The sequence below is a fragment of the Triturus cristatus genome, chromosome 9 (assembly GCF_964204655.1).
Source record: "Triturus cristatus chromosome 9, aTriCri1.1, whole genome shotgun sequence".
In the NCBI taxonomy this organism is placed as follows: Eukaryota; Metazoa; Chordata; class Amphibia; order Caudata; family Salamandridae; genus Triturus; species Triturus cristatus.
In genome coordinates, this window is record NC_140592.1 from 524,070,552 (window position 1) to 524,095,463 (window position 24,912).

At 45.6% G+C, this 24,912-nt stretch overlaps 1 protein-coding gene across 1 annotated transcript in view; it reads right to left on the minus strand.

Moving 5' to 3' along the window:
* Positions 1-24,912, minus strand: part of RCE1 (Ras converting CAAX endopeptidase 1) — a 226,335-nt gene that overhangs the window by 98,593 nt on the left and 102,830 nt on the right. The window contains exons 4-6 of the mRNA XM_085625516.1: positions 24,221-24,299; positions 20,351-20,518; positions 6,173-6,244 (exon numbers count right to left, since the gene is read on the minus strand). Coding sequence (XP_085481642.1) covers positions 6,173-6,244; positions 20,351-20,518; positions 24,221-24,299 — 319 coding nt within the window. The remainder of the gene's footprint in view (positions 1-6,172; positions 6,245-20,350; positions 20,519-24,220; positions 24,300-24,912) is intronic.

A 24,912-nucleotide genomic window follows, 5' to 3' on the forward strand; every position in this document is an offset into this window, starting at 1 on the left:
CATACCACCCACTTTTTCCTAGGTCTACACTCACTTATACATGCAGTTACTCATCAATACAGTACTATAATATGCACTCATACACCTGTACATACAGTCACAGTCTGCCACTCATCCATAGAGTTACTCACACACCTAGTCAGTCATGCAAAGAATCACATACCCATTTACTCATGTATACAGTTATACACACCAACTGCGTTACACACCACATCACTTATTTATGCAGATACTAACACATACTTACTGTCTTATACAATCACGGATACAAGCAGACACTCTTTTATACACCCACTCTTCAAATAACTTACTCTCACGTATAGTCATTTATATACTCCAACACTCACATTTACGGCCTCAAAACATATGTAGTTACTCACACATATAGCAGTGAAACATTTATTCACTCGCCAACACACCCATACACACACTAACTCACCCATACAGCCCTTCCCAGATGTACTTTTGAATCCATACAACCAGTGAATCACCCACTCAGACATGTATGCACAGTCACACCCCCCCCACCCACACAGGCACTCATACAGATACTCAAGCAACAAATCAATAAGCCATATAGACACTCATGTAGCTACTCACCAACCCATGCAGCCGCTTATACACCAACTGAGAGACTAATACAGACTTTCACACAGTTTAGTCACTAACCCATGCATTCAGTAAGACACGTTCAATCCCTCTCTTATACAGTCAGTCATACACCTACTAAATAATCCCTTCAGGCACTTGTAAATCCACTCATTCTTCAATACACCTTGGCATAGATGTATATGAAAAATATTTAAACTTTACGGAAACACACATTTACTGGATGATGTCATGAGTGATGTCATTTGAGATGTCATCAGTGATGTCACTGACCATGTCATGAGTGATGTAATATGTGACATCATCACCAGTGCATTGCGAGCGCGCGAGTTATAGTTAGCTCAACTAACTAGAACGGGTGAATTTCTCTGGTTTTATATGAGTCAAATGTCCAACTAACCAACTAACTATAACGTCCCTGAAACTTTTTGTTTTTTCAGTGAATTTCTAAGGTTTATTAAATGCTAATTCCTAACTATAACATCTGTAAAACCTATGGTTTTTTCAGTTAATATATATATATATATATATATACACACACACCCACACATATGCACACACACACACATATATATATATATATATACACACACACACACACACACACACACACACATATACATATACACACTAGGTAATACATTTCTAAAACGTATTTGTGTGTGTGTATATATACATATATATATATTTATATTTTCACTTAAAAAACCATAGGTTTCACACAGGTTATAGTTAGGTGGACATTTCACTCGTAAAAACCCAATGAAATTCCCCCGTTATAGTTAGTTCAGATAACTATAACTCGCACGCCCGCAATCCACTGCTCATGACGTCACACATTACATCACTCATGACATGGTCAATGGCATCACTCATGACATCACTGATGACATCATCCTTGTGATAGAGTGGCGGTCGCGCGAGTTATAGTTATCTGAACTAACTATAACAGGGGAATTTCATTGGTTTTTTACGAGTGAAATGTCCACCTAACTATAACCTGTGTGAAACCTATGGTTTTTTAAGTGAATTTGCAAGGTTTTTTAAATGCTAATTCTTAACTACAACGTGTGTGAAACCAATGGTTTTTTAAGTGAATTTGTACGTTTTTTAAAATGCTAAGTTATGCATTTATTAATTATTATTTTTTTAAGGTTTTTCTCCGTGCGCGCACCATGCGCGCACGGTGCACTACGCGCTCCGTGCGCGCGCTTTGGGCGCACGGTGCGCTGCGCGCACCGTGCACGCCCCCGCGATTTTTTAAAAAAATAATACAATGGTTTTTTCACCCTTGGGGGTCCTTCTGTGACCCCCTGACAAAGGCCAGGGGGTCAGGAACTCTATTCCCTGCCCCCTTTTCACGTTTTCCACCTTTCCTTTTCAGTGCGACAGACAAAATGGCGGCCGACACTTCCTGATTTCGACCGATTCGAATGTTTACTGACATCTATCACCCAATCAGAATTTCGCTCGCGCAAGGTGCGCGCGTATAGATATGTATATGCTTTTAAATGCTATTTTCTCAGGAAATAATGAACAGATTGACACCAGACCTGCACAAGGCACTTCCCTGACCTGAGGACTACCTCTCTGCCAAATTTCAAGTAATTCTGTTCAGCCGTTCGGGCTGTACCTTTGACTAAAGGTCCTATGGAAAAATGCATGGGGAAAACGTGTTTTGGGACCCCCCTTTTTTCTCGGCCCCCCCTTGACGAATCACCTCGAGACTTTCAGGGTAGGAGCTGAGTGCCCCATTAGTTTTGAAAATTTCGCGAGGATTCGTCAACCGGCGCCAAAGTTATTCAAAATAGAATTTTCAGATTTCCTATGGAAACACGGTCCTAACTATAACTATCTACTGGCGACCGCCAGTAGATAATATATATATATTATATATATACACACATACACACACACACACACACACACACACATTTACACATACACATATATATACAATACCTAGTGGCGGTCGACCCTAGGTAGTTATAGTTAGGTCTACGTTTCCACCGATGGTGCGCTTTTTGGTTTGCTAATAACTTTGACCCTGTTTGACAAATCTTCACAAAACTTTTCAAATAAAAAGTTTATCCGCCTCAGCACCATCCTGGAAAGTGTTAGCGTGATTCGGCAAGCGGGGGTCGAGAATAAATGGGGGTCCCAAAACATAAAAAACCCATGCATTTTCCACATACTTCTTTAGAAAAGGCTACAGCAAAAACTGCTGAATGGAATTACACCAAATTCGTCAGGAAGCTAGATCTTGGTCCACAGATTGTATTTTATGAGATTTGGGGTAAATTTGTATAGCAGTTTTTGAGATATTAAGAATAAAAAAATATATAGCTATTTGAACGGTTAGGCTTGCAAGAGTCTTGCCGGTGTTCCATGACAGCACAAATTAAAAAATGGAGCCCCGTGATGCGTTGAGAGGCCAGTTTGTCCTGTAAACCTTCACGCTCTAACAAGAGCGTGAACTCCCGCGAGTTTCGCAAAAGCAATTGGCTGACTGGTAAGAGTTTTAGAAATGAAATGGCCGCCATTACTGTTTACTGTTAAAAAATGTAGGTGTTGTTGACATGAAGTAAAAAAGCTATATACAGAAAGTATCCTGTCCCCTTTGATCGGGGCAGATTATTTTCGATTGGACTGGGGACGATTGGAAATGGGGCAGACTGTTTTGAACTGGAGTGGGGCAGATTGTTTTGGATTGTAGTGGGGCAGATTGTTTTGGATTGGAGTGAGATGGGGTTGGGTAGATTGAATTGGAATTGGGTGGATTGGATTAGGGTAAGGTGAACTGGATTGCAATGGGGTAGATTGGATTGGATGTTGATGGATTAGACTGGAGTGGGGCGAATTGGGTTGGAGTAGGTGGATTGGTGTGAGCTGGAATGGAGCGCGGCAAATTGGAGTCGGGCTAATTGTTTTGGATTGGAGAAGATTGGAGTGAGGCCGATTGTTTTGTATTGGAGTGGGGTGAATTACAGTGGGACAGACTATTTTGTTTTGGAGTGGGGTGGATTGGAGAGAAGCAGACTGGAGTGAGGCAGATTGTTTTAGACTGCAGTAAGGCAGATTAAAATTAGATGGATTGAATTGGGGCAAACTGTTTTGGATCAGAGTGGGGCAGATTAGAGAGGGCAGATTGCTTTGGATTGTAGTGGAGCAGACTAGAGTGAGGAGGACTGGAGTGGGACAGACTGGGACTGAAGTGGGGAGGACTGGAGTGGCGTGGATTATTTGGGATTGGAGTGAGGCAGATTGGAGTGGGGCAGCTTAATTTGGATTGGAGTGGGGCAGACTGTTTTGAATTAGAGTGGGGCAGATTGTTTTGGATCTGAGTGGGGCGGATTGAAGTGGGCAGATTGTTTTGGATTGGAGCAGACTGGAGTCGGGCTATTTAAAGAGGGACAGATTGTTTTGGATTCGAGGAAGGTAGATTCGAGTAGATTTAAAGTGGGGCAGATTGGAATGGGGCGGATTGTTTTGGATTGGAGTGGGGAAGATTGAAGTGGGACAGATTGTTTTAGATTGGAGTGGGGCAGACTGGAGAGGGCAGATTGTTTTGTATTGGAATAGGGCAGATTGTGTTGGATTGGAATGGGGCAAACTGGAGAAGGGTGGATTCTTTTGAACTGGAGTGGGACAGAATGCTTTAGACTTGAGTAGGGCAGACTGGTGTGGGGCAGATTGTTTTGGATTGGGGAGGGAGTGGGGTGGGTTGGATTGGGGTGAGATGGACTGGATTGAAGTAGGTTAGATTGGATTGAGGTGGATTGGAGTGGGGCAGATTGTTTTAGATTAGAGTATGCCAGATTGTTTTGGATTGAGTGGGGCAGATTGTTTTGGATTGGAGTGGGACAGATTGTTGGAATGCGGAAGATTTGAGTGGAGTGGATTGGAGTGGGCAGATTGCTTTGGATTTCAGTAGGGCAGATTGGAGTGGAGTGGTTTAGAGTGGGGAAGATTGTTTTGGACTGGAGTGGGACAGATTGTTTTGGGCCGGAGTGGGGGGTGGACTGGATTGGGTGGTTTGGGATGAACTGAATTGGAGTGGAGCGAATTGGAGTTGTGCGGACTGGAATGGGGCGGATTGGAGTGGAGCAAGTTGGTAGTGCTGCGGATTGGAGTGGGGCAGATTGTTTTGGATTGTAGAAGCTTGGAGTGGGGTTGTCTGTTTTGCATTGGACTGGGGTGGATTAGAGTGGGGAAGACTGGAGTGAGGTACATGGTAGTTATGCACATTGTTTTGGATCAGAGCGGGCCAGAGTGGGGTGGGCCAGAGTGGAGCAGGGTGAGCCAGAGCGAGGCGGGTCAGAGCGAGGCGGGTCAGAGCGAGGCGGGTCAGAGCGAGGCGGGTCAGAGCGGGGCGGGTCAGAGCGGGGCGGGTCAGAGCGGGGCGGGTCAGAGCGGGGCGGGTCAGAGCGGGGCGGGTCAGAGCGGGGCAGGTCAGAGCGGGGCAGGTCAGAGCGGGGCAGGTTAGAGCGGGGCAGGTCAGGGCACATAAGCAGTGAGTGAGGTGGACTGGATTAGAGTGGGGCAGGTTGGAGTGGGGCAGATTGAAGTGGGGCAGACTGGAGTGGGGCAGATTGGAGTGGGGCAGATTGGAGGGGGCGGACTGGAGAGGGGCCGACTGGAGAGGGGCCGACTGGAGAGGGGCCGACTGGAGAGGGGCCGACTGGAGTGGGGCGGACTGGAGTGGGGCGTATTATTTTCGATTGGAGTGGGACAGATTGTTTTCGATTTAAGTGGGGCAAATTGGAGAGTGGCGGATTATTTTTGATTGGAGTGGGTCAGATTGTTTTTGATTTAAGTGGGTCAAATTGGAGTAGGGCGGATTGTTTTTGATTGGAGTAGTACAGACTGTTTTTGAATGGAGTAGGGCAGATTGTTTTGGATTGGAGTAGGACAGGCTGTTTTTGAATGGAGTGGGGCAGATTGTTTTGAAATCAAGTGGGGTGGAGTGCAGTGCATTGGAGTGGGGTAGAGTGGGGAGGGAGAGGGTGAATTGCATTGGGGTGAGGTGAATTGGATTGGGGTGAGGTGGATTGGATCGGGGTGGGGTAGATTCAATTTGATTGGATTGGTGTGGGGTGGCTTGGAGAGGGGTGGATTGTGGTGCATTGGAGTTGGGGAATTGGGATGGAGTGGGTGGATTGGGGTTTGCTGGATTGGAGTGGGGCGCATCGGAGTGGGGCGGATTGCAGTGGGGCAGATCAGAGCGGATCAGAGTGGGGCAGATCAGAGTAAGTGCAGAAGATTGGAGTGGGGCAGATTGTTTTAGATTGGAGTGGGACAGATTGGGGTACGGTGGGAAGGGATGATTGGAGTGTGGTAGAGTGGAGTGGATTGGGGTGAGTGGTGTGGATTGGAGTGGGTTAAATTCTGGAGATACACACATCTGCGTCTTAACTAAACAATTTTAGCATACATACATTAATTTAAGCATGCAGAAGGTTCCAATTTAGTAGGCTGAGAGGCACACAGGAGAGCTAATTGCAGTTGGAGAGCTCAGCCTTTTTTGTAATCGTACAGATATCTCAACTGTAACTCTGCTTACCTGCTGAGAGGAAAATGCTGACCACTGTACCCTGGCGGAACCTCAGCAGCTCAATAACGTGGTGGAAGTGAGCTGAAATACAATCAACAATGCACAAATATATCACCTCTTCTTCAAGTAACATGAACAAAGGTGAGGTATACAATTATAAATCATGGAAAGATCATGCATCACCTACACACATCTTTGGCATAAAACTTAGAGGGCTACAAACCAGATACAACAACAAGTTCTGCAAAGGGCCACAAAAGGAGATTCAGACACCACTCTTTCAAAAGCCCACAATTCCTTAACAGCAGCCTTCAGCTCAGCAACAGAAAATGCTAACCAGACACATCTGGAGAGACTATCCTGCACTGTATTCTCAGTGCATTGTGAGCGTTAGTGAAGGCGACCTACATCCAGCTTGTGTATACACTTACACAGGAGTGACCACCTGTGAAACCCCACACACAGATCATGGATGTAAACCAATGGCTTTGATTAACATGCAGAACACCCTTCCCTCCCTTTCTGGATGGAAAGTAGTGTCCCCTGAGCACAAGTGCAAAGGGAACTTAGGAAAACATCTCAATGGGTTAATAGAGCAGATTCGATTCAAACATGCTTGTAGAGCGCATGGCTACCATCCAAGATCTGCCAGCGCTCATTTCACATTTCCAAAACTCCAGAAGGCCATTCTGTTTTTTAGCCTTAAGCAAAGACTTTTCTTGGGGTTCTGGGTAAGCAGTGGTTAATGGTCAGCATTCATGGTGGTTATTTTTATCTCGGCAAACACAATAAGATGATGGACGTAGCCTGAAACCTTTCAGACACTCACCCCCAGTCACTATTAAATCTGCGCTAAATCTATCATTGCTCTTTTCCTCACTTCACCACCTCCAGTTCAGACCCAGCCATATGCAAATCAGTACTGACCCTGTTCCTCATGGGAACAGTTCAGCTCGAACTGCCACGCCAGGTCTTCCCTGGACCGGAAACAAGCATCCTAGGACCAGTTTCGGGGTAACACCCATCATCAGCCTGGCTAGCTTGAATCCGGTGGGAAAGTGAGCAAGGGACCCACTTCTGGTCATACCCTGCCAACTTAGGGCGAACAAAGCAAACACACTTAGATAATGTAAGGAGCACTGAAACTTTTCAGACACTCACCCCCAGTCACTTTTCCATCTGGGTTGAATCCATCATTGTTCTTTTGTTCACTTCACCACCCCAGTTCAGACCCAGCCATATGCAAATCAGTCTTGACTCTGTTCCTCAGAAGAACAGTCCAGCCTGAACTGCCAAGGCAGGTCTTCCTTGGACCGGAAACAAGCATCCTGGGAACATTTTCAGGGTAACACCCCTTATCAGCCAGGCTAGCTTGAATCCAGTGGCAAAGTGAGCAAGGAACCCATGTCTGGGCATACCCTGCCAACTTACGGTGACCAAAGCAAATACGTTAAGATTATTTTTATCTACCAAAGGCAGCTCAGGGCCACCACTGTTCGTGCACTCTAATAAAAAACCCTTGATACTATATTTAGAAACTTTACTATAGCAGTTGCAACGTTGAGCAGGCAATGATAAGGCTAGGAGGTGTTGGTTAGAAATGCAGGTACAGCAAGACATCGTCAATAACACAATGCCATGTTTGCTAAGCTATATCACAGGTACAGTGTTAGGCATGAAGGCCACTCAAGGTGACCCGTCCAGAGAATAAAGGTAACCTGCAGAGGCACCGCCATCTTGTGCAGGCCCACATGCAATGTGCCTCCTTTAACATGATTCATCTAGCATTTGTGGTCTCACACAAATTTCATGCAACACAACATAAGCCTTTCTCCGTATCACTCTTTTCCTAAATTATTGGAGATTTTACACAGAAGAGACCATTAAAACTAAATGGGCCTTTTAATCTATACCACCAACCACCTTATTTAAAGTAAATCATTAACCCTTCACTTCAACCAAGGCAGCTTTATCCCCCAAAAATTGGGTTCCTTGACATAATGAGCCACAAATAAAGAACACTTAGTTACTAAGATACTGTTCATAACCCAAAGCTGTTTCATGGCCAGATATAGAGTTTGGTGGAGAGGGTACTCCATCGGAAATGCGATAGAGTACCCTGTCTGCCAAACTGACAACTTGTCTGCCTCATTTAGAGTTAGGCAGACTGTCAGCTCCGTCTGCAATGCCCCCATAGGCTCTGTCATCCAAAAGCTTCCTCTGCTGGACCACCAGAATACGGACCATCTGAGGAAGGGAATTACACTGTCCACCTTATTTAGGTTAGATGGTGTGAGCTCCCTTTTTAGGTCTCAGGTTGAAGGCTGCGCTTGCGCAGTCTCGCTCCGAGATTTAATGTTAAGGAGTGGGGCTTTAACCCGCACCTTTTTTTTTACCTCTTCTCCATTGGCTGGCCTCTGAAATACTGGTCAGCCATTGGAGAAGAGCATTGTCTCTCCAAACAAGCCCCGTCTTTTTCGGATTCGGGGGGGGGGGGGGGGGGGGGGGGGGGGGGGTTCGATTCTTTCTCTCCTCTGGAATGTAAACATTCCAGCCAATGGCAAGAGGAGAGAAAGAAAAACACACCCCCGAAAACGCCACTGCGTTTCTCCGAGGCATTTCTGCTTGACCTCGGAGAAAGGCGGTGGTGTTAATGGCGTCCTCTCCCCCTGCTGTCAGCTCCCGTGTTCGGCTGCTGCTCTGGTCTCTGGTTTATGTGTTTCAAACCACGAATTAGAAACCCGATTTGGCACACTGTCTATGCAAATTTTAAACCAGTAAGACCAGTCGTCTTTAAGCACCATTAAATCCCGTTCGAACAAAATGTAAAAGAAAACAAAAAAACATTTTTTTGTTATTGCCAAGAACTTTTACAACTTCAGTTTGCGCGAAGTTTGTTGTGAATGCCGGTAGCACAGTAAAGTACACAGTCTGCGTTTCAAGCCTTGCTCTGTCATTGGATGAAAGGTTCAATGAAGGGGCGGGGTTTCACAGGCATGGATGCCATTGGGCGGCAGACAAGAGGGCTCAGGGAGGGAACATGGCAACCGGAGCCGCGGCGGCAATGGCGGAACGAGCAGGAGGCTGAATTGAGCAGTGGAGGTACTTGTCTGACTCGGCGCGAAGGAAGGAAGGGAAAATACAGATTCGCAGCCACGTGCGGTGGCCGTAGCAGTTCTCGAGGCGGCAGGCCCGGTGGAATTCAGGGCAGTGGAGCACTGTGGGGCATGCAGTTCAGTCACTTACATTTTACGGCTTCAGGGTCTGGTAATGGAACTACCTATCCCATGAGGCCAGTTCCTGGTCCTAATGTACATTGGCGCTGCCACTTCCCGGTGGTCTTCTGGGAAGTGTAGTTCGATGTAAAATGGTTTAAGTCCAAAACAACAGTGCCTGCACTGTAAGCCCCATCATTATGGGAGTTATTGTTCTTGTAGGTGACAAGCGCGCTGATGCCCCAATACATTGTGATTAAAAGAAAGACACCGTATTTTCCATATAAACTGCCAGAATTTTGGCCACATGTTCTTATTTCTACCACTAGTTGAAAGAAAGGAAGTGCTTCTTGGTTGATATAATCCCCGAAGCACAATCATGGCTTTCCGAGATAGGTAGCTAACTGGTAAACCTTACTAATGACTACTCATTAGCTAGCAGTGTTATTCTAAACTAAACTATACTCCACGCTACAAGTGTAGCGCTTTGAGCAGCTGTCGTGGATTAACGAGGCGCCTTGATGAGGATGGTAAGAGACTCTGCCCTTCAGGCCCGCACGGGAGTAGCCCACCCAGCCTGGGTATTTTATTTACCACCACTGTTTATCCAATTACAATATCCGGAAATTAAATGCAAGTAACACGTGGACCTGGGAGACTTGGCAGCCTTGCCCCCATCATGCCTGCACGTCTAAGAGTCAGTCCATGTATGAGCCCCTCAGTCCTATGATGCCAGAGTTCTTAATGAAATGGATCATGTTCAGACACCCTCCATTCTTACCAGTCTGCTGTTTGGAAGGATTACCTTCTCATCTTCGGCATAATGCTGCCCAGTTAATAAGTCTTCCAGGTTACAGATGAATGCCACATTAGAGGGGGGGGGGGGGGGGGGAGGGAACCCACCCACAGTGTGTTTTTTGGCTGTACTTTTGTGTATTTAAAATATGAAAAATATAATGTGGTTTATTGTTTTCAATGGATGAGTAGATATCTTTTACTTTGCTTTCTGGTACTTCTAGTCATTCATCAATAATGGTACAAAAAGGACCTCAAGCATTAGGAAAACCTAGACTAGTTGAGCTAGTCGTGCAAAGACTTTGATAACTGCAAGTCCCACCTGTTAGCAGAAAAAACGGGCTGAGACTCAACTTCACGACAATGGGTCATTATTGTAACAAGCATTTGCAATGCAAATAGGTCTCGCATTTGTGAGTTAGAGCTATTGACACTGTTAATGGCAATGTTTTTTACCTACACGTTTTATTTTTGGAGTGAATGTATGTAGTGTGCCTTGGAAAGGTCCTGCACGTCGTAATAAATATATTGATGAAAACTCAAATTGTGGATTGTGTCAACAATTACATGGCACGTATCTCATGGGTGAAGTGTCACCACACATGCACACCGTGGTGCTTTACTAATGCGAAACTCATTAATAAAAGTAGTGCTTACAGACTAACCAACGTGATCGGGATCGGAGCATGTGAATCCGAATCCCGGCTTCTCTTTAATTTTCTATACTATTTGACTCACTCTCCTGCGTCTTGGTTATCCCCCAGACACTGGGAGGCAATAAAGTTTGCCAAGGGGGCAGGGGGCAGAGGGGGTACATGAAAATGTATTAGTTGTCAAAGGTCACCCGGTGCTATTAGTTAAAAGTGTGCAGATTTCATTAAGATATTAAGAGCACTTTACTCGCATCTATGAGAAAATCGACATTAACTAAACAAAATGCCAGAATGCATGTCAGTTTTCACAGTGTTTTAGACAGTACTGGTTGCTTAGTTTCATTGCATTAATTTTTGTATTTACTCTTTTACACAGCATCCAAAGTAGGTTACCTAATCCCAAAGCCCCAAGTTGTTAAATGACCCATAGAAGGGAGTGTTTAACAGTTGAGCAAATGTGTCCAAATGAAATTTTGGTAGTGCCATGGAATGATCAGCCAATGAGGTACTCGATGAGCCGGTATTTAACTACACGTTCAAAACGTACGGTATTGTGGCTGTTGTTTTTTGTACACAACCTCCTCTCTGAATGTGTTTATTTACACAGAGCTTCATCTACCAGACAGTGCTCACAGAGGGGCGACTAAAGCACAGAACAAAATGTATTCATTTATCCTGAGTGTGAAGGCACCCGGAAGGCTTAGGTGCCCGCCCGGAGTGGCTAGGGATTCCAGTGCTTCTACAGACTCTGTCGTGCTCCTCTACGCCAGCAGGGCAAAGCTCAGAATCTGCCGCTTCTGCTAAGAATAGGTGAGGGGGATGAGGTTGGGGCATGCGGAAGTTGCCGGCAGATTTCCAGGTGATTGAAAGTGATGATTCTGACGTTAGGCAATGGAGACTGACTTTGTCTGTTTGTCTGCACCAGTCTATTTCTCTACCATCTACCGGCCTCACTGCCATGTATCCCTTTACCTCTCTTTGTTAGAGGTGCACGAGCCAATATATTAATTAACAGGTAGAGCCAGCCAGAGACTAGCCAAGTGTATACGAGCCAGGGGGCGAGCCGTGAAAATGATCGGCATGTTAATCATACAGTAAACATGATGTAAATGTGTGATAATGTCTCTTCAGAATTCAAAAAAGTGCATTTCTTTAGCGCGTCACCTCAGTACACAAGATCATAGCACTGAATTGAGAGGAAGTTATTAAAAGTGCTCATTTTAAGCATGAGTTAAAACACTGCCGCTCCTCCAGACGGACAACAATGCCATTTGTGAACTAAGAGGCGTCAGTTGCCATGCATACCCCGAATGTCGCCTAGAGTCTTATTATATTTAGAGTAACATTAAAATGTAGTTCATTAAACACGATCAGTTTTTGTGCAGCACGCATCTTGAACTCGCATATTTCAAGGTGGCAATAATAAAGATGAAAACGGAAGTGCCGGCAGGCTAGAAAACACAAACGGGAGGGGGGGGGGGGGGGGGGGGGGGGTCAGGGGAGGGTGAGGTTTAGAAGTTACAGACTGAGGGAGGTTGCACTGACTGGCTTATTTAGACGTGAACACAACAGTCATTTATTAATGCAATATATATTAAAAATTACTATCACCTGCCACCTAAGCCATTCTTATAGCTTTGGGGGCCTGAAATAGTCCGAATTGTCTCATTTGTAGGAGTGTGATGGTTAGTAGTTGTGTTGTTATGATCTTTAGCAGCATGTCAGGGACAATGTGTGGTGCAAGTTGCAATGGCCTTCTGTCAAGAGCCCTGGCACTTTTTTTTTTTAATACAAATTAAGCACTGCCCTAGAGTGCACTGGCGGCTGTGTGGGTGGCTCGGTGGGTGGGTGGCTTTGTGTGTGTGTGGGTGGGTGGCTCTGTGGGTGGGTGGCTGTGTGTGTGTGGGTGGGTGGCTCTCTGTGGGTGCAAATGCAATAGGTCTCGCATTTGAGTGATTAAGCTATTGACATAATAAATAACAATGCCGTTTCTTTAAATGTTTTAAAGACAAAAACATAAACAAAAATAATATCATGAGCAATGCCAATAGCTCTAACTTTAACAATGCCGAGACCATTGCATTGTAAATGCTTGTTTCTGGAAGTCACAAATAAATAAAAAAAATAACTAAATAATGTTTCCCACCCCCAAAACCTCCCTAGGTTTGGGACGTTTTAGCAATTTTTTTTCAAATAAAAAATTCCCACTTTGGGATTTTGTTTTTAAAAACCAAAAACCTTTGTAAAATTAGGTGAACGGCCATCAAAACCGATACCTGCTATCCATCACATTTGTTGTACCTTGACAAGAATCGCCAAGATGGCTCAACAGTTGGCAGCAATTCAATTACACACACTGCATGCAATTTAAAACACTTTTTGGTTTCCTGGTACGTTCTGTCATTTTCCATATCCAGTGGCCTTTAAGCTCAAGCACACTAAACAAGCTCTACCAAATGTTGTTTCTAATTCAGAAAAGAAATAGGCTCTGTTGGACTGTGAGTACCTCTTACCAGAGTGGAGTGCGAGTAGTGTTAACTTATTAGGTTTTGGGGAGACTGACAAGATAGCAATAACTTACTCATAGGAAGGGGTACAATCAATTTCTTTCCCACATGTATACTGACCCTCTCTTTAAATATGCGGACTGCTACTCGACCACAAACTTTTTGGGTTTCTAGTTGACCCACTTTCCAAATAAGAGGATTTCCCCTTTGATCTAGCAGCGAGGTAAAGTTCCATTAGCTGATATTTGGTGCTTCGATTCCAAACTTGTTTGAACCACCTCTGCATGGCTTGGATTCCGAAGATACTACATTAACACAAATGCAACCAATCTGAATTTTGATTTTGGGAAACAGTATGAGCAATAAATACCAGTCTCTTGTTGAACGTTTTCTTGTGCCCCCCTCACTAACTCCATATACCCCATGATCTGCACATTAGAACTTTGAATTTTGATTGATGCATTTTGATGCCATAAAAATAATCATTTTGCTGTGGGGTGGAATACCAGTTAACCTTCGGGTGATGGGTTTTTGGATGTTTAGAAAACTTTGTATCTTTTTAGCAAATTCTCAGATGCTTCAGCTCAAGCCCAATACGTTGTTAACGACCTACATCCAGGGCCCTTGAGAAACTATGGAAATGGTAGGAATATCAGAGCATGCTTGATACATTGTTTTAATCTACTGTGGCACAGCAAACAAAGCCATGTTATGCTGACTATGGTGCAAACGCTTCTGAGGAAAGCTGAGAAATCAGTTTTTCATCTGAAATTCATCACTGTCCCACAGACTTCAAAGACATTCTGAAATTTGCTTCCTATTTTGTGTAATGTGAGTGCTAAAAGACCTTTTGCTTTTATAAGGATCTTCATTTTCTGCTCCACATTTTTGCTGCTGTAAAGTAAGATAAACATTTTTAAACATGGATGAACAAGTTACTTACCTTCGGTAACGCTTTTTCTGGTGGATACAGTATCTGCATGTGGATTCCTCACCTTGTGAATATCCCCTGCGCCAGCAACATTCGGAAACTTTTGTAGCAGTCCACACCGATGAGGTCGAAGACGACGTCAGAGAGACACGGCTCCGCTCGCGACTTTGCTGACGTCACCGGCTCCATAAGAAGACCTCGTTGGCGTGATGACGTTAGTTCCACCCTTTTTTCCGTGCCTTCGAGGCACACGGACGGACTGACAGCAATATATACACAGTATACACAGTACATAATATACAATGCAACACACACAGTGTGAAGAATAAATAGGAAGGCAAAAGAAATAACACAATGCCTTTGACAGTAACAAATACATTTTGAAACAACATCATTAGAATTGTAGGTATACAAGGGTGGACAACGGTGAGGCGGGTGGGTCAGTGTGGAATCCACAGGCAGATACTGTATCCACCAGAAAAAGCGTTACCGAAGGTAAGCAACTTGTTCTTCTGATGGATACATCTGCCAGTGGATTCCTCACCTTGTGAAAAGATTCCCACAGCAGTCCCACTCCCGGAGGAGGGTGTCCACCCTTCTATACCAGAAAGTCCTGAAGGACGGAACAAGCAAAATGTCTGTCCCTCCTCACCTCAGAATCCAAGCAGTAATGCTTTGCAAAAGTGTGAAGGGAGGCCCAAGTTGCCGCCCTACAAATGTCCTCCACAGGAACACCTCTAGACAAAGCAGACGTGGAAGACTTAGCTCTAGTGGAATGAGCCCTTAAACCCTCTGGAGGTTCCTTACCGGCCAAAGAGTAGCATATCTTGATGCACAAGACAATCCATCTGGAAAGGGTGTGGTTGTGCACCGCTCTGCCTTTCCTGCAGCCAACAAAGCCCAGGAAGAGCTGGTTGTCCACTCGAAAGTCTTTAGTCCTATCAAGGTAGAAGCTCACCGCCCTCTTAGGGTCCAAGCGGTGAAGCCGCTCCTCCTCCTTGGAAGGGTGAGGGGGGATAGAAGGTAGGAAGGGTAACTGACTGCTCCAGATGGAAAGGAGTTACCACCTTAGGCAGAAAAGCAGCCCTGGTCCTGAGAATCATTCTTTCAGCATGAGGGGTTTTGAACTCAGAGCTTGAAGCTCACTTACCCTCCTTGCCGAGGTGATCGCAATGAGAAAAACCGTTTTGAAAGACAATAGTCTCAAGGGACACTTGTGTAAGGGATCGAAGGGAGAACCCATCAGATAAGTTAAGACAAGATTTAAGTCCCATTGAGGCACAATAAAAGGAGTAGGCGGAAACTTGATTGTAAGACCCTTTAGAAATCGTAAAACAATAGGCGATTTGAACAATGATGGTTGATCCGGCAAACAAAGGAATGCCGACAAGGCTGAAAGATATCCCTTTACAGTGGCTACAGCAAAACCTTTCTGAGCAAGAGAAAGGGCAAACTGAAGAATGTCAGATAAACGAGCCCTCAAAGGATCAATAGATTTCTCCCCACACCAGAGCACAAATTTAGACCACCTATAGGAATAGATAGATTTGGTGGAATGACGTCTGGCAGACAAAATTACATCTACCACATCTGGCGAGAGAGAAAAAGAATTCAGGTTGCCCCGTTCAATCTCCAGGCATGAAGGTGTAAGCTTTGGAGGTGGGGGTGTAGAACCTGCCCCTCTGACTGCGAGAGGAGGTCTGCCCTGAGAGGGAGACGGAGCGGAGGGCACGAGGAGAACGATCAGAACCCCGGCCAAATGATTTGCCATCAGACAAATCTGCTGATCCTGAACCCAGGACCAGAGACGCAGAGCCTCTCTGCAGAGACAAAGCGACCCCACTCCTCCCTGCTTGTTGACATACCACATCGCGGTAGTGTTGTCCGTCAGGACTTGAACCGACTGACCGTGAAGGGAAGGGAGGAAGGCCTTGAGCACCAAACGTATTGCCGTATTTCCAGAAGGTTGATGTGAAGCAACCTTTCCTCTGGAGACCAAAGACCCTTGATCTCCAGATCCCCCACATGCGCACCCCACCCTAAAGTGGAAGCATCCGTTATCACAGTGGCCACCGATGGAGGTAGATGGAAGGGCTTTCCTTGAGACAGATTGCCCTCCACGCTCCACCAAGACAGATCCGCCGCAGCTTCTCTGGAGATCCTCACAGACTCCCCGAGACCTCCTTTGTGCTGATACCACTGTCTGCGGAGGCACCACTGGAGCGCACTCATGTGCCAGCGTGCATGGTTGACCAACAGAATGCAGGAAGCAAACAGACCGAGCAGGCGAAGGACCTTCAGGACTGGAACGACCGCTCCATTGTAAAACAAGGGAATCATTTCCGGTATGTCGAGAATCCTTTGTGGAGGTGGGAATGCCCGACACACAGTAGTGTCCAGTACTGCCGCTATGAACAGGTTGCGCTGAGAGGGCGCCAGGTGAGATTTGGGCACGTTTATCGAAAAACCCAATTTGTACAACAGCTGAGTTGTAACCTGCAGATGATGAAGCACCTTCTCTAGCGACTCCGCTTTGATCAGCCAGTCGTCCAGATAGGGGAAAACTGAAATCCCCGACATTCTGAGATGGGCTGCCACCACTGCCATCACCTTAGTGAAGACTCGAGGTGCAGTAGTAAGACCAAACAGAAGGACCGCAAACTGATAATGTTGCGACCCTACCGTAAACCAGAGATACTTCCTGTGCGACTTCAGGATGGGGATGTGGAAATACGCATCCTGCAAGTCCATCGACACCATCCAGTCCTCCTGATGCAGCGCTTGAAGAACCTGCGCAAGGGTGAGCATCTCTCTTGCCTCAGAAAAAGATTCAAGATCCTGAGGTCCAATATTGGACGCAATCTGTCATCCTTTTTCGGAATCAGGAAATACCGGGAGTAGCATCCCTGACCCCTTTTCCGCTCTGGAACCACCTCTATCGCACCTTTTTTTTTTAGTAATGTCAGTACTTCCTCCTGCAGGAGAAGAAGGTGGTCCTCCGAGCAAGCACCTTGGCAAGGAGGGTAGTTAGGAGGGAATTCCCGAAAGGGAAGATCGTACCCATTTTCTACAAGATCTAGAACCCAAAGATCTGTAGTAACCGATTCCCAATCTTGTAGAAAATGGGTAAGCCGGCCCCCCACAGGACCAGCATGATTCCGAATGGTGGATCTAGGGCTGCTTTGCAGTGGTGGGAGGGGCTGAAGAGGAGGAGGAGGAGAGCTGTCGACCTCGAGTGCAACCTCTGACTCTGCCTCTGTAGCTCTTATACAGAGTGTTCTGTTGCTGTTGCTGCTGCTGGGGCAGTCTGTGAACGAAAGGATGACCTTCCAAAGCCCCTGTATCTCCTGAACGAACCCCTAGGCTGAGTTTGAAGGCCCAAAGATTTAGCCGTGGCCTTACTCTCCTTAAATCTTTCAAGCGCAGCATCCGCTTTTTTGCCAAAAAGTCCAGAGCCATCAAAAGGCAAGTCCAGGAGCGTTGCCTGCACATCAGGGGAGAACTCGGAAGACTTGAGCCACGCACTCCTCCTCGTGGCAACAGAAGAACCCATGATCCTTGCGACCGAATCAGCTGTATCCAAGCCGCTTTGGATTACCTGACGTGCAGCCGCTTGGGTATCCGACAGAACCTCATTAAAGTTCATTCTATCCTCCTCTGACAGTTTTGGGGCCAACTGCTTTGCTGAATCCATAAGAGCATGGATATACCGGCCCAAAAGACAGGTAGCATTCGTCGATTTTAAGGCCATACTGGCAGAAGAGAAGACCTTCTTAGCAGACTGGTCTAATTTCTTCGCATCCCTGTCACTCGGGACTTGGGGAAAAGCACCTGTAGATTTTCTGGAACAGGCAGCCTGAACCACCAGGCTCTCCGGAGAAGGATGAGATGTTAAAAAGTCTGGGTCACCTTGAGCTGCCCTATACCTCCTAGCAATAACCTTAGAAACTGCAGGAGCAGAGAAGGGCTTACGCCATACTTCCATTACCGGTTCTATAATGGCGTCGTTAAAACAGAGCAAAGGCTCCGATGCAGAGGAAGGAGAGTGTAGAACCTCTGTCAGGATGTTAGGCTTAAACTCTGCAGATGGCAACTGCAGATCTAGAAGTTCAGCCGCCTTCTTAATAACAGCGTGGTATGGAGCTACATCCTTTGAAGGAGCATCAGCAGGAGGAGTAATCTCCCATTCAGGCGACAAATCCAGGCCACTAGCCTCCTTTATTTCATCAAACACATCGTCCGACTCCATCAGCTCACCTTCTTCTATTCCCTCCATCAGGTACCTCTGTTCCTCCAGTACCCTTTGGGCCTCCCTCCTAGATATGATCCTCACAGCAGGATTCGGCGGCACAGTGACCGAATCCGACGGCGCCGGAGCCGGCGTCGAGTGCGGATCCAAAGGAACAGCCGGCGTCGAAGGAGGTCGAGTCGGCGCCGGTGAAGAAGGAAGCGGCGTCGATGTCCTCGGCGCCGGTAGATGCCAAGACGGCGTTGCCGGAAAAAATGGCATGAAGGGAGCCGGAGGATAAGCTTGGGGAACTCCCAAACTGAAGGCCATAGGACCCATAGGACTCGAAGGTGCACCAGAGGGGTACAAGGCTCTGGAGAACACCCCATACATAGCATTAAGATAATGCGTCGGATCTTAACCAGGACCTGGAAACGATGGATATGGCTCAGGCGGAGGCATCACCGGACTCGGGCGGACCGGCGCCGACGGTTGAATCTGCGGAGCCGAAAGTTCACCCGGAGCTGGAAGCTCCTCAATCGGAACAGGAGACGAAGCCGGAGCCAGAGATGGAGCCGGCTTCGGAGATGGAGCCGGTGCTGGAAAATGCTCCGGTGAAGCCACAGGTGACGACAGGCCAACAAGAGAATCAGTAACAGGCGAAGGAGATACAAAGTCCTTACGGCGTCGGGAGGGCGAGGTCGATCTCGGAGCCGTATCCCTATCCGAGCGATGTCGAGATCCATGCCTCTTCTTTTTCTTGTGCTTCTTGGACTTAGAAGCATGTCCTGAAGTCTACTTCGACGCCGACCTCGACCTTCTCCGGCCTCTTTTCTCCTTTTTCATCCTGGCGATTAATAATTTGGCTTCCCTCTCCTTCAGAGCATTTGAGCTCATCTTGCGACAGGAAGAACATCCATCTACATCGTGGTGCGATGAAAGACACCATACGCAGTCTTCATGTGGATCCTTTATTGACATGTGCTTACCGCACTCTAGGAAGGCTTAAAACCAGACTTCTTCATCGTCATTTTCAGCTGAAGACAAGAAGAGAGAGAGAGACAGAGAGAGATACCAGCAGAAAACAAAGTATCAAATACAGCTACAGAGAGAGTCCCGAAAACCGTTAGCGTCGACGGCGCGGAAAAAAGGGAACTGACGTCATCACGCCGACGAGGATTTTTTTATGGAGCCGGTGACGTCAGCGGAATTGCGAGCGGAGCCGTTTATCTGCGACGTGGTCTTCGACCTCATCGGTGTGGACTGCTACAAAAGTTTCCAAATGTTGCTGGCGCAGGGGATATTCACAAGGAGAGGAATCCACTGGCAGATGTATCCATCAGAAATATGTTTTGTTATTTATAGAATGCAACATTGGCTCAGTAGAAATGGAGCATGGTATATCAATTGAGGGCCCCATTGAAATCATGGACATTAAGCAGGGTTCTCACACAAAATATTGATTATATTTCAGCACTGTGGTTTTTAGGCACATGGAGAGTTTGCTTTGCCCCAGTCACACAATTTTTGGTCTGGTATCAAAATCAATAAAAGAGCCCAAGTATCCAAGTTTCAGGTTAGGAAACTGACCACATATCAACTCAATAATGATATAGCTCTGAGGGTACAGTGACGAATATTGAGTAATATTAGTTGATGTCATGCAGTATCGGCTCCCAGTCTTGGCTGTTCGACCATACTGCCCTTAGGAAAGGTAAGACACCAGCCACTAACTTCTACTGGATCTGGACAAATGTTACGACAGAGGAACTGAACAGCTGAAAGTTAGATTACACAAACTCTCCCCTGATGATTTAATTCTGAATGAATAGCTCACAGGATTCTACATTTCACTTACCAATTCCAAAGAAGAGTGGACAGGTGAATATGGCTGTACTGAGGCCAGTGCATGGGACCAGCATCGGCAGCATGCAGGCACGAAACACCAGCTCTTCTGTCAGTGGTGCAATAACTTGGTTACGGAGCCAACGCATGTCTGTTAAGCACAGGATCCAAAACCGGGGGTCTACACCAAGAGAAAGGCAGATAGAACATGAAACTGGATAACTGCAGAGTATATAAAGTCTTCTTTTTTGTTTAATTATCTTATATTGGGAAAATGTGTTTTTAACAATAACAAAACATGAATAGCAAATGAGAACTGAATATCAATGAAAAGCAGATAGAATATTAGGTGGTCTTATCAGAAAAAAGGTAAAACAATCAGATCAATGCTCTATTGCCAATTGTGGAAGGAAGCAGGGTGAAGGCCAGACCATATTGACCCGAAACAACTCAAGGTTAAAATATTTGTAAACAAACAGTGCTAGAGGAATAGCCTTCTCTAAAATAATTAGCTATCATTACCGCACCCCAAATAACTCACATGAACATTGTCAAACATTGTAACTAGCCCCCAATCTGCAAATTTCCCATATATAGTCAGTAAAGATTTCCATTTACATTCAGTAAATTCTTTAAACAATTGGGTTGTCTTGTTAACAAATATCCAACATGTTTCATTGTGTCAGTATCTGGCGAGCTATCGCTCTTCTTCCCAACAATGGGGCTGATTACGATGTCGGGCGGACTTTCATCCGCCTGGCACTATCAGTCTGGAACCGCCTGACCACAGGTCTGCGGTTCCGACCGCACAATTAGGATGCAACAGCCCATAGGGCGGTCAGAAACATCTATTCTACAATGGAAGGCTGTGCGGAGGGCAGCCCCCAGGCCCCATAGTGGAGGTCCTAGGGGAAACTACACTTTCCAACAGCCTTTCCATGTCAGAAAGGCCGACATGAATAGGCTGTCAGAAAGTGCCATCATAATCCCAATGGAGGAGCGAAGCCTGGTTCCACCGTTATTAGCGGATTATGGTGTTTTCCAATGGACTCCTTGAGCCCGTCGGAAGTGCAGTGGACGGTCCCTTCGCCCGACGCATTGTAATGCGGCAGGTGGACCGCAGACATAGATGTTGGTGGGACCGACACCGACGTGCCATCGATGTCTGTCCCACCATCATCGTAATTAGGCTCAATGTGTTTTTTTCAACACACACAAAAAGCGACAATAGGTCTCTAATCCATATGATCACACTGTTAGGGTGAGTCCAAAATCCTAGTAGACAAGCAACTCAAAAGAATGCACCACCAATGAACAATCTAAAGGAATAACACAGTTGACCACCACATTTTTAACTTCCCTACAATGATCCACATTTAATCAAAATGATTCATCTGAAAATCCGAGAAAGAGATATAAGTTATCGTTAGCCTCAGTTTTCTTGCCTCTATTGACTTATTCCACTCCCTACTGATAAATTGCTCAGGACAAGAACTCTGCCTGCTAACCCTATTCCAAAAATCCGATTCTGTCACAAGAATCCCTCATTGGATAAGAGTGTCATTTTCACAGCTCTTATGCTATGTAATGTTGAAAAAGATTTGTAAAGTGCTGACACAGTAGCAGCAGGAGCCTCTAAGACAAGTAGAAACAGGCCAGCTAGAAAGAGGGGGAAGCAGCACATTTGCATGGCCAGAATCTGATGTTTTGCATGTAAGCAGTGCAAGGGATGCACAACTCAATTATCCATGTACTACACAACATACATTCTCTTTGAAGGGGGCAGGTGTTGGAATTCTGGATTTGTTTTGAGGATTTATGTTATGTTATTGCAATTTATATAGTGCACTTATACCCGTGGGTGTCTTGGCGCTTTAAGTTCAGCATACTACGCCAGGAAAGCTAGTTTCTAAAAAGCCACGTCTTGAATTGTTTTCTAAACTCAAGAAGGGTGGGAATCTTCCTGAGATGTAATGGGAGGGAGTTCTAATGTTTGATGGTATTTTGCCTAAAACTCCTACCACCCCAATTCTTTTTTTTTATTCTAGTACTGATCATCAGATTGGCTTTTGCTGATCGCAGGGATCTATTTGGAGAGTACCAACTGAAAATGTCCCAGAGAAATTTCGGACCTTCTCTGTGAAGTGCCTTGTGGGCGATGCAGAGTGCCTTAAATTTAACACGCTGACAAACAGGCAGCCAATGCAGGTGCTGGATACCTGTCCTAATAGACTGAAATTTAGGAGCATCCAGGAACAGTCTAGCGGCGGCATTTTGTACTCAGTAGGTTGGATTGGAGGTTGACATATAGACCATTACAATAATTTAGTTTAGATAAAACTAGCGAGGTCACAACTGTCTTTCTGGTGTTTTTAGGAATGAATGGGAGAATTTTTATTAAGATTTTGATAGTGAAGTACGAGGAAGACACAACCTTGGAGACCTGGGACTTGAAGTTAGGTTTTTCTTCTATAATGACACCAAGATTCTTGGCTCTAACTACTGGTATAGGAGGGGGACCCAGGGTGTCTGGCCACGAAGCTGGAGACCAAGGTGGGAAGAGGTTTCCAAACAAAACCACCTCAGTTTTGTTTGAGTTCAGCTTCAAGCAGTGCCTACTCATCCAGCTGCTCAGTGTGATCATACAATCATGTAATTTGATGGAGTGGTTAACATCCTTATCCACTGTCGAAATTACCTCTGGGTATCGTCAGCATAGGAAGTGGGAATCAGGTTAAAACTTCTGATCAGTGGTGCAAGTTCAGAAACATATATGTTAAAAAGTGTCGGGCTAAACGAGGAGCCCTGAGGAACCCCACAGGGCAAGACAAAAGGTTCTGATTTAAATTGCCCAGATGTACCATTTGGGATCTGTCTTCTAAAAACTATGTTAAAAGGGAGAGGCACTTTGCTCCTATCCCTATGGCTTTTAGATGTTGGACCAGAAGAACATGGTCCACCGTATCAATCGCTGCGGATAGGTCGAGCAGAATATGAGCTGCAGACCCTCCGCCATCTAGTGTACTGCAAATGTCTTCCGTAGTTTTTATCAGGGCCGTCTCGGTGCTAGGATTTGCTCTGAAGCTGAACGAACTATGGTCTAAGATTTGATTGTCTGATATAAAGGTGGAGAATTCCACATTTATTATGTTCACCATAATTTTTGTGGGAGCCTCGCCATCAGACGATAGTGAGCAGGGTCAATTGTGCTAGTTAGGTTTTTTAATAAGAGGCAGGATACAGGCCTGTTTCCAAGTAGTGGGAAAAAGCCATAGCCTAGACAGATGAGGGCTGATGTATTGGCTGATATTTTGTAGGATCCTGGGGGGGGGGTGTTGGGGGGGGGGGGATAGGGGGTCATTTGGAGACCCTGATTTGGCGACTGAAAGAAGTGTAGCTATTCGAGTTGGAGATGTAGGGGTGAATTCTAAAAGTGATGCTTCAATGGTAGATTCCTGTTTTCCAAGATTAGAATTTAACTTAACGTTGGCAAACTAATCATAGATTTGATCCACCTTGATTTTAAATGAATGAGCAAGAGCATTGCTAAAATCTTGGTAATAATTAGAAGAGTCGTCTTTTGAGACCGTATTCACATTCTTTATGGTCTGAAATATTTATTTACTAGAATTGCCATGATTTTCTATTTGTAATGTGTAATAATGGCTCTTCTCAGCCACCAGCTCTTTCTTGTAGTATGCAAGCATGGATTTATATGTACATTTACATGTTGCCTAAATTAATGAAAAGGGGCGCACCTCCACTAGTACTGTGTATAGGAACTACCCAAGAGACAGACCAAGCAACAAATTCATCAGGGTTCCATGAGGGATAGGCCATACAGAATACGTCAGAGACTTCAGTAATGGAATCAAGCACTTACCCAACCCAACCTTGAGTCCGTCAATGAAATCCCAGGGGCAATCGAAGGCCAACTGGATCAGAGGACCGAGGAACAAAATCTGCCAAATGCACAAAGAAAGATTTGCTGTACATCTTTATGTAACTCGAAAACTGACTCAGTGAGACATGATTGTGAACAATAGATTTTCTTACTGGAAGACTGCAAACTAATATAATCCAATTAACTGAAAATCTGGTTTGACTTCTGGCAAAGGCAAGCTTTTGCATAGCCAAGAGGTCTGGCTCTTATATAGTAGAGGCCTCCAGGAGTGGCCTCTCACCAACCACTGGCTGTTTCAATGAACAGGTCTATTATGTCCAGATAACTTGTGGTCACTACCCAATTTCCCACAAAAGCTGTACTTCTACCTAGGCTTAGACCACTTCCATTACCTGTCTTTACAATAGAGAGCTCCTATGATTAGTAAAAGACCCCTGTATCATCAATAAATTGTAGTGGGCCTCTAACCCGTTCCATGTAGCCCACAGCAGGTCTCCTTTGCAATGAGCATGGGCAGTTCCTAGATTTGTTATGATGGCCTCCATACCCGACAGTGCCTTTGTAGTAGTCATCTCCCCCTGCACAAGCTACCCCATACCATGACCAGCTTCCACAGCTGGCTGACGTCTAGCTCTTCCATATAAAAGTGTCAGTATTGCTCTTCAGGAAAG